The sequence below is a fragment of the Syzygium oleosum genome, unplaced genomic scaffold (assembly GCF_021117445.2).
Source record: "Syzygium oleosum isolate NSW1041296 unplaced genomic scaffold, Sole_v2.1 Sole_v2.51, whole genome shotgun sequence".
Classification (NCBI taxonomy): domain Eukaryota; kingdom Viridiplantae; phylum Streptophyta; class Magnoliopsida; order Myrtales; family Myrtaceae; genus Syzygium; species Syzygium oleosum.
The window spans coordinates 759,970-770,014 of record NW_026607535.1 but is presented as its reverse complement, the minus strand read 5'-3'; the positions used below and the strand labels follow the sequence as shown (position 1 = coordinate 770,014).

Here is a 10,045-nt window from a genome sequence, read left to right as displayed (position 1 = left end):
TAAACCTCACGTTCTGATTAATATCTGAATCTAATATTCTTGGACTAGAGCTTTGAATAATTACGAGATGGGAAGCCCGAGTTGAATTGCTTTTTTTCGATAACATCCCTGTAAAGAATCGACATCCACTGATTCAATTTACATGTTGGGAATATGTTCTTCTAACTGAGGTTCTCTTGAATTTGTAGCAAGGCCGGCTTCACGGATACAGAAGAGTAATCGTGTTTCGTACTCATGCAGGAAATCAAAGCAGATGGTACAAAGCGTGATCACATATAACAGGAGCATTAATTGAAATTGCACAATCTGTACTAGTTCGATCATCAAATACTTAAATGACAGAATGTTACAAAATAGTTCTTTCTGAAGTTAACAAGCACTTGGTTCTCCAACTGAGCAAGACATGTACATACATTTACAGAAAGTTCCTGCAAGCAATATATCTATGACCAATAATAGAACAGATTTAAACCACAAACTCAAACTTGTTTTGTTCACTTCTCATCAACACTTTCGTTGTCATCTTCTTGTCCATCTTCATTAACTTCACCACTTTCATCTCCTTCCTCATCATAGTATTCTTCTTCTTCTTCAACATAGCTGTTGCTGTCATCCTCATCATCGTACTCATCATCTTCATCTGCAGTCTGCACCTGATTTGCCTGCAAAGATCAACCACAAAAAAGTAAGTCCAGATCAATGCAAAATAACCTGACACTCACAAAAACTCTTCCAATGCCACTTGCGCAACTTAAATTTATAGCACAGATCAGAGTAAACTCTGGATGAAATCATCAAGTTCGGTCTTGACAGAGATTAACAACTTAGCTACAAGATTGTAGATACATGATGAAAGCTAGCTCTGACAAACTAAGAGAAGCAGCAACAGCCAAATCTTTTTGTATCACCACCAACTTTCATTGCGGTTCAACCATTCGACCAGATAAATCACTGCCATGAATCTGAGTATGAAAGCATAACATACAGATAGAATTGAACATGAGGGCAATAAAGACCTACCTGATGACGAGAACGCTTCCACTTATTTACTTTGATGTACATTTCCCTTCCTACACCTCTTCTGGTTATTTTTATGAACTTCTCTGGCATATCAGTCAGAGTAAGTTCCTTCAAGCCTTGCAAGTGCTCGATTCCATCAATCTTCCTCAATGCATCACACCCTCTAATTTCTAGTTCTTGTAAGATAGGCATCGTTCCCTTCTTCACTGTCCAGCTCCTCAGTCGGTTGAGCATCCACAGCTTCAATACCCTGAGTTTCAGAAATCCCTCACCATCACAAGTCATTTGACGTCCTAAATACGAATGAGCAAAGAGTCTGAGGATGCTTAGCTCAGGCAACTTGCTCAGCACTGGCATAGGATCTTCCGTCAGTGCCGACATTGACAATGTAAGTTTCTTGAGGCACGATGGGAGTACCCTGCTCAGGTTTACTTGCTTCACTAGTTCCCCGAGCAAGTATAAGTTGCAGAGCTTGGTCGGTTTCTTCAGGGACACTAATTCAATGTTCGACGGCTTACCGAACTCATCAATTGACCTCAACTTCAGAGAATGAAGATTAGGCAGTAGCAGAACCCATTTTACCACAGCCTTCACTGACTTCTCGTGACATGTCAGTCCCAATTTCCGGACGTTAACCAGTCTATCCAAACTGTTGGTCACAACACTTTCGTTACCGACATACAGTCCCCTCAGTGTCTGAAGATTGCTTAAAGAACCTTTACTCAGCTTCTGGAAGAATGCGTCGATGTGAACCTCGTTCATGTACAGATGCCTAAGGTTCTTCGCCTTCCAAATCGAGTTGGGTAGGGTGGTCACGTTAGTGTGCTTCAGATCCAGAGTTTCTAGGCACGGCAGCTTTCCGACAGCCAAGGGGATTGAATCTAGTACTGTCAATCTCAAGCCTAGAAACCTTAAAAGAAGTAAATTGCCCACTATCTCAGAAAGCATAGGTTTGTAGACACCCTCTAGATCAAGGACCTTTAGCAATACAAACCCCTTTTTATGGACCAAGGATTTGAAAAATGTACCAATTCCTCTGTTGGCCTTACCCCTGAGTTTGTTGTTGAAAGACACAAAAGAACGTAGGTTTTCATCAATGGAATCGTCCAAAATCTTGTCACTTTCCAAATACTCCACGAACCGTCGAATCTTGTGACTTTTAGGAAGTTCGGTTTCATTATCATGAATGTAGAAAAGACCTGAACCGACTGATTTTGGAGAGAAGAAATCATGTATGACACCCGACATGTGACACGTTTTCGGGCTGCCATCCAACTTCCATTTTGTTACTTCAATCAACTTCCGCTGGACTAGTGTTTGGAAGCACGTGTCAGCTAAATCTTCAGGTTCAAGCTTCATTTGTCGCTCAGCAGGTGTTGGACTCAAGAAACCCTCCGAAAGCCACAGCCACAACAATCTCCGAACCGGAACCTCTAATGCTTTCGGGAAAAGACCGAGATACAGAAGGCATACCTTCAACCGTGGCGGCAAATCGTGGAAGCTCAAAGACACGATGTCCAACGATGTCAACCGGCCTTCACAGGCAGACGGAAGTTTGGTGACTATTCTAGGCCATTTACTGGACTCTGTGGTTGACAAAATCCCACCCATTAGAACTATGTCTAGAGGTGAATAATGGCACTTTGCCATGATCATGTCCTTGAATTCCCCCAATTTGCCTTCGCATTTACCGACTTGCTTCTTCAATAATTCCCATCTCTCTGCATCACATATCAGGTGCAGCCGTAACGGATTGCCCCACGGATCGGCCAAGTTAGCTACTTCATCAGAACGAGTGGTAAGAATCACTCTGCTTCCGTTTTGCGAATCCGGTAAGGGGATTGTCAGCTTGTGCCAATCCTCAACTTTCCAAACATCATCCACCACAATCAGATACCTCTTCTGCATCAACACCTTGAGAAGCATCTCAGCCAAGATGTCATCCCCCAAATGGTCTATCCCACTCAACCGAGTTATGAAGATCTGCTCTATCAGGTCAAGTACCACATCTCTGAACTTGAAGTCCCTGGACACGCAGACCCAAGCGCGGCACTCGAAGTGCTGCTTGATGTCGACCCTGTCATAAATCGATCTCACCATCATGCTCTTGCCTGAGCCTCCCGAGCCGACCACAGGAAGAATCCTAAATTCTTGTTCTTCCTGAGACAGAGGAATCAAGTCCTTCACAAGCTCCTCCATGTGCTGCTTCTGAACCACAGCCTCTGTTTCCAGGTCAAGAAGATGAGAGATCTTTTCCCAACGGTGGGTGCTTCCTCCTTCACAAGTGGTGGCATTTCCAACATTTACAGGAACATTGCTTTGAGGAGATTGAGGTTGAGGCTGATATTTCTCGAGTAAAGAGAAAAAGGACAAGTCCCTGATGTCATCGTTTAACTTCTTCAACCCTTTGCTCACTTCCTTCTGGCTCCACAGAGGAGCCAGGTCCTTGAGCCTCTGCTGGGCTCTTCTCAGGAGGTAGTTGTCAATGGCGTCCTCCGCACTGTAGATGGAGGACAAGAGCTTGGTTCTCTCGCTTTCTTGGTCCTCTTCCTTGTCTGACTCTGCTGCGTCTTTCAAGAAGCTCGAGAGACGTTGCAGGTTGTTGATGGCAGTACTGATTCTGCCCTTCAGTCTCGGGTAGATTAGGGTTTGGTCAGCTCTGAGATTCTGCAGCTTCTCTTTCAGCAAGAAAGCAGCCACTTCAACAGCCATTACAGATTGATTGTCTCTCTAGCTGTCTTCCTTGTGCTTTCTCAAGCAGATGGGAAGCAGAATCAAGAAATGTCAAAGGGTGTTGAGCTTTTCTTTTTGGTCAGAAAAAAGGGTGTTGAGCCTTTGAGAGGTGGCTTTTTTTTGCTTCGTTTATTTCGCAGCGGAAAATGAGTTCCGGAGATCAGGTGTAAAAGAAATGTGGATGGGAAGATTTTCCAACCTGTGAAGAGTTGCTATAGTTTTTCGACCAAAAGAAAAGAAGAAAGTAGCTATAATAAAACTTTGACGAAAAAGGCCCTTATGTCCAACATCTATCGTGGCAATAAAGGCGCAAATAATAAAATTTCTCTTTCCCGACCCTATTTCTGGCTAGAAATAAAAAATTTTATTCTCCAGACGAGTTTCTGAGCAAAAAATAGCATTTGATAACGACACAAAAATTATGTTCCCGAAATAAAAATTCGTTTGATAGGTTATTCCTAAATTTATATTCCCGACGAACGGCCGGCGGACAACGGCGGGTGGCCGGCAAGCAACAGGCAATGACAACAAGCAGTGGCGGGTGGGCGGCAGGGGATAGCCGACTGGTGGGTGGGCGGCGGCAGTGGGCAGCGAGAGCGAATAATAAAATAGAGTTGTTATTTTTATGTCTGTTCCAGTAATAAAAAGTAAAAAAAAATCTAACTTTTCATTTATATTCCAAACTTATTTTTGAGCTAAAAATCAAATGGATTTTTGTTCCAAATATGTTCCCAGAAACAAAAAAAAATAAAAAAAAAATAGGAAAACAGAATGATTAACATTTACACCCTAAGCATTCAATCAAATGTCATTGTTTTATATCCTTGTTCATAATTATCAGAAACAAGCAAGATGCTTGTGCGATCCCAAATATTTACGACTATTTATTATATTATTTCAAATGATGTTATCGACCTAAATTTTCATTGGAGAAATAAAATATGCAGAAAATTCTAACAAAATAAATATTCACATCAATTAAATTCCTCGTTAGAGTTTACATCAAATGTTATTTAAACTAGATCCAAACTCTATTATGTAGATTTAACATTCGATTAAAAGAAAACATGGGATATAGAATTGTAATATTCGTTGAATCATGATATGAGGACATGCAATATTTCGAGTACATAAAATAATATGAATTAATTTAAAAAAAAACGTGAAAGAGAAGGTATAAGGTAATATTGTTAATTCCCCTCTGTTGATAGTTTTTCTTCATTTGTCAAAATCTTCACCTTCGTGCCATTGACTTGGTGTACAAAAAGTAAGCAAGGTATTTATATAGAATCTTCGGGTGCGTTCATTTCGCAGAAAATGAGTGATTTAGAAAATATTTTCTGAAAAATGATTACTTATATTGTTTAGAAAAATTAGTCAATAAAAAATATTTTTATCATCAATAACAATTTATGCCTAACTATTTTCATGGGCGATAAACAAAAATTTCGATTCATTTATTTTTCTAGATGATATAAGCGATCATTTTTCAAAAAATATTTTTCAAATTACTCATTTTCCGCGAAACGAACGCATCGTTCATGAGAGTTAAATAATCTCGTCTCTCTAGGCCATTTGCTCCTCTCTATTTGTAGAGAATTAGAGATGATTTTTTCAAGATCATCTGCCAATTTCATATATTTCTGCTTTCTTTTTTATGAAAATTCTTCTTTTTGATGAATATCTAATAATCCATGACGTTGTAATGATAATATAAGACAAAACGAATGGTTGGATATCTTGTAGAAATATGCACTAGTTTTTTTTATATTTTTAAAGAAATTCACAATATTTCTTTCCCGCAAATTGCATATCTAGATGTCCCTTGATTTATTTTTAATATTCCTTCCTTTTCTTGTGTAAATTTCTTTGCCAACAGCTGATTGTTTATATATTTTGCATTTATCGATAGTTCAAGTTAATTATTGTTTCAAACATTATAAATCTTAATATGGTTGTATCATGATACTATGTTAATATATTTTTATTGACATTAAGATCTTTAACGTGTTATGTAGACATTCATGTCACAATAATGAAATACTGCAAACCCCATATTTTGACATCTTTATGAGAAGAAATTGATATCAAAGTAAAATAAGCATGAGATATTAAAATAAAATGTGATGCGGACTATACTTTGAATGTTAAAATATGTTTTGGAATTTAATATCAGCCAAACAAAAGGTATTGAATATATTAAAAGGAATTACCACAATGCCAACAAACCATTAAAAACTTTTTTAGTGCATTGTCCTGATCGCTTTGCAAAATAGTCATCAAAATTACCTTACTTTGTTGTCAATGAGTCCAAACACATCCGTTTGTCTGATATTTCTGATAGAAGCAACAACCGTGACAAAAATCAACATTATCTAGTCTTAGTTATCATCACTAAATGTAGCTTGGTTGATTATATGCCAATACAATGTCTAGAATAAAAGATATCACCAGTACCTTAATTTTCGTATGACACTCATGTTAGTGTCATATTATTTCTATGGATTACTTGAGTGCTATAACCCTTAAAAAGAAAACGTTTACTTGAATAAGGTTGGCGATTTCCATTGATGAAAAATCCGACGTGGCATTGATTATAGCTATATAATTAGGGATGGCTCTTTGGAGGAGGGACATGAATATTGGTAGAATCGACTACAGGGGCGATATGTTGCACGCGGCTAGCAATTTGAAACGGTGTCAAGCTGTCCATACGGTTGATTTCTCATCCATTAGAAGAGTTTTCATCGATCCCATCATCTCACCTGCACGATAGAAGAGATCACTTGTGATCTGAACGCGGCCTGTTTATCTAAGCACTAATGATTGAGAGATGAAGATGGAAGATAGGCACTTTTCACATGCCAAGGATCCATCAGGAGTAAAACGAAAGATGGGAGTGGTAACTTGTGTTGCAGTCATATATCCTAATAGTGCCTCTATTTGATTTATTTGGTCGTGCAATTAGTTCCATCTGAATAACACGTAGTACGGAAAGAGCTAATGGTTTTGCTAAAAGATTTCTTTTCCATTGCTCGGACACTCGGCAATGAAATTATCGGCAACGTTGGTGATAACCAGGATTATCCTATTGTCACTCGCTTTTTTCTTATCCACCATGAAAGTCCCCGTTTCATTTCATCTCCAAGGATGGTGTCCTTGCATATGTCGGAGCTGTTCCATCAAAATACACATTGATCAGTAATTCCAAGACTCAATTGACTTCATGGAGAGAGTATCCATTGCAATGCAATGGACAACTTATATTACTCCGTGATGGCTATTCAAGAACTAACCTTGAGCATATATTAATTATTCGGCAATGAGATTTATCCTGGATTCAATATCAATTGCCTGAATTTAGAAATAGAGTGCCAAAGGCGCATACATGTACGAGGTGTGCATGAGTGTGCGGATGCACGAATCCGATCATTTGCAATAAGTTAAAACAATAATAGCATCTACCTTCATGAACAGATCAACATCGGACCATGGGCGTATTCCATCATCTTTCCCTCTCCTTGAGAGCTCAACTAGTAAAATCTAATTAAGCCAATAAAGAAACAGATCTGAGCTTCTTCAAGTGACTGATTAAAGGAAAAAAAAAGGAATGGTCATGAGTTAGACATTCCTAGAAGGTGATACCATAACGAGGACTGCTCCCTCGGAATCTCGCTTAAACAATAAATGTCTCCTTCACAGTAAGATCACCCCAATGCTCCCTCGGAATCTCGCTTAAGAATGGTCATGAGCTAGACATTTCCTTTTTCTTTAATTAGAGTAATTGAGCCACAAATACAGATCAGGAGCTTTCCTTAGATCATTGACGTTCGGTTAAGAGTGTAGCCTCATCAAAGGAATGGACCTTTTGCTCCTACGAGAGCCTTTGTGACCTATCCGTTTGCATTGCAAGGACGGCGGGTTTCATAGTTACTAGACCTATTAAATGGGTCTTAAAACCCATATATGACCCATTTAAAAAATAAATGGGTCAATATAACTTTGAAAAGCCCATTTTAAATGTGTCTTAAAGTTTTAAGTCTATCATAAATGGGTTTTAATCGGTTGAGTGTGAAACCCATTTTCAACCCACCCCCTTTTTATAAAAATATATCTTTTAAAATTGAATATTTTTCTTTTTCTTTTTTCTTTTCTTTTCTTTCTCTTTTCTTTTTTTCTCTTTCTCTTTTCGGCCGGTGGCCGGCCACTGGCCACCGGCCACAGGGGAGGAACGACCTCGCCATAGGTCGACGAGGCGTTGGGCTCACCAGAATCTGGCGAGCTCGGCCTCGTCGGCCTGTGGCGAGGCTCCGACCTCGCCAATCTAGCGAGACTTGAGGTCGCCGGCCTTGGGCGAGCTCGAGGTCGCCAATCTAGCGAGGCCGAGGCCTCCCCAGCCTCAAGCAAGGTCGAGCTCACTCGAGGCCAGCGAGCTCGAGTCTCGCCACAGGCCGACGAGGCCGAGCTCGCCCGATTCCGGCGAGACTGGGGCCTAGCCGATCTGGCAAGACTCGAGCTCGCCCGCAACTGGCGAGGCTTGGCTTGCTGGAATCAGGCAAGCTCGAGGCTTGCCTAAGGCCGGCGAGGCCTCGATTTCGTTAGATCAGCGAGCTCGTCCTCGCCGGTGGCCGGTAGCAGGACATCGACTGTCGTCATGGCCGGCCACCGGCCAAAAAAAAAGGAAAAATTAAAAATTAAAATAATTAAAAATTGGATTTAAAAAAATAAAAAATATTAAAATTAATAAAATAAAAATAAAAAATAATTAAAAATTGTATTGTATGAAAATGTTTTAGTAGTATGATTTTTAAAAAAAGTCATAAGAAATAAATTTTCCTATATTTAGTTAAATATAGAAGTATTTTAGCAATATGGATCGGGTCGGGTCGAGTATCGGTCAGGTCAAGTATGGGTCGGATATTTACATTACAAATAAATAAGTTATAAACGGGTTAATGGGTCAATTTGGGTTGGACCTTTTATGATCCGATCCAAACCCGATCCGACCCACTCGTTTAACAGGTCTAACGGTTACGTACCTTATTTTAACGTATCGGTGCATGCACGCCTCACACCCCTAATTTCTTTCATATCTTTATTTTCCCTGGAGAGAGGGAATACTCTCTGAAAATTTTACATTACGATGATCCTGAGATCTAGAAGAAGATCGAGAAGAAGCCTGTTAAGGACTTGCTCGGATCTAATAGAATTGATGAAGTATAATATAGGAGTAGAGTGCATTCGTGCAGCGTGCGAATCTTCGTAAGATAACATACGCATAGAATTAGATTAATTCGAATATAAGGAGGAGACGAAGAGCAGGTGAAATATCCAAATTAAGAATAACTCGCATCATTAATCCAAAAAAAGAAGAAGAAAAAGAGTGACTCACGATTTCCCTCTCCACTGATTGGACCGCCCAGGGATGAGGAGGTAGGCCCTCATCCATCAGATAACTCCTCGTCATCCAGTGGCACATCCTCGTGATTTTGTGAACAACCGAGCCGAAAAGCTTTGGTATGCATAGAAACGTTTCTGTTCCAGAAATAATTTCTGATCAGAAATAATTTATTCTATTTCTATTTTTTGGAACAGTTTTTTAGCAAAAAATAGCGTTTATTAACTGCACAAAATTTTTATTTCTGGAATAGAAAAAGAATAGAAACGCGTTTACGGCGCAAATGATCCATTTCTATTCCATGGACGAGTTTCTCCCTTCTGGACTACCGGCGGAGGACGGCGGATGGCGGTGGGAGGCGGAGGACAGTGGTCGGCGACGGGAGGCAGTGGAGCACGATGGTCAGCGGCGGAGCACGGTGGTGTCGGGCGACGGTGACGGCAGCGGGGGGCGCCGGCGGGAGGTGGCTGGCGGCGGAGGGTGGCCATCGTCGGTCGATGGAGCATGGCGGCCGGTGGCGAAGGATGGCAGCCGATGGTGGGTGACCGCTGGCGTGGGGTGGCCAGGGGCGGGAGGTGGCCAGCGGCCAAGGGCAACCGGCGTCGGGTGGTGGCGGGCGTCGAGCGGTGGGCACAATGGCCGGCGGCGGAGGATGGCGGCCGGTGGTGGGTGGCGGTCGGCGGAGGAGGACGGCGACCGGTGGTGGGTGATCGCCGGCATCGGGTGGTTGGCGGGGGGAGGCGGCCAGCGCTGGGTGGCAGCTGACGTCGGGCGATGGAGCATGGCGGCAAGCGGTGGAGGACGGCGGCCGGTGGCGGGTGGCGACAAGCGTCGAGCGGTGGAGGATAGTGGTCGACGACAAGAGGCGGCCAGCGAGCGGGAGGCGACCGGCGA

At 41.6% G+C, this 10,045-nt stretch overlaps 1 protein-coding gene across 1 annotated transcript; it reads right to left on the bottom strand.

Moving 5' to 3' along the window:
• Positions 1 to 269: 269 nt before the first annotated feature.
• Positions 270 to 3,902, bottom strand: LOC115681466 (disease resistance protein RPP13-like). The gene is made up of 2 exons (XM_030605429.2): positions 1,021 to 3,902; positions 270 to 662 (listed from the first exon to the last, which is right to left on the bottom strand). The coding sequence occupies exons 1-2, from the start codon at positions 3,730 to 3,732 to the stop codon at positions 495 to 497; spliced, it is 2,880 nt and encodes a 959-aa protein (XP_030461289.1). The 5' UTR covers positions 3,733 to 3,902; the 3' UTR covers positions 270 to 494.
• Positions 3,903 to 10,045: the final 6,143 nt, after the last annotated feature.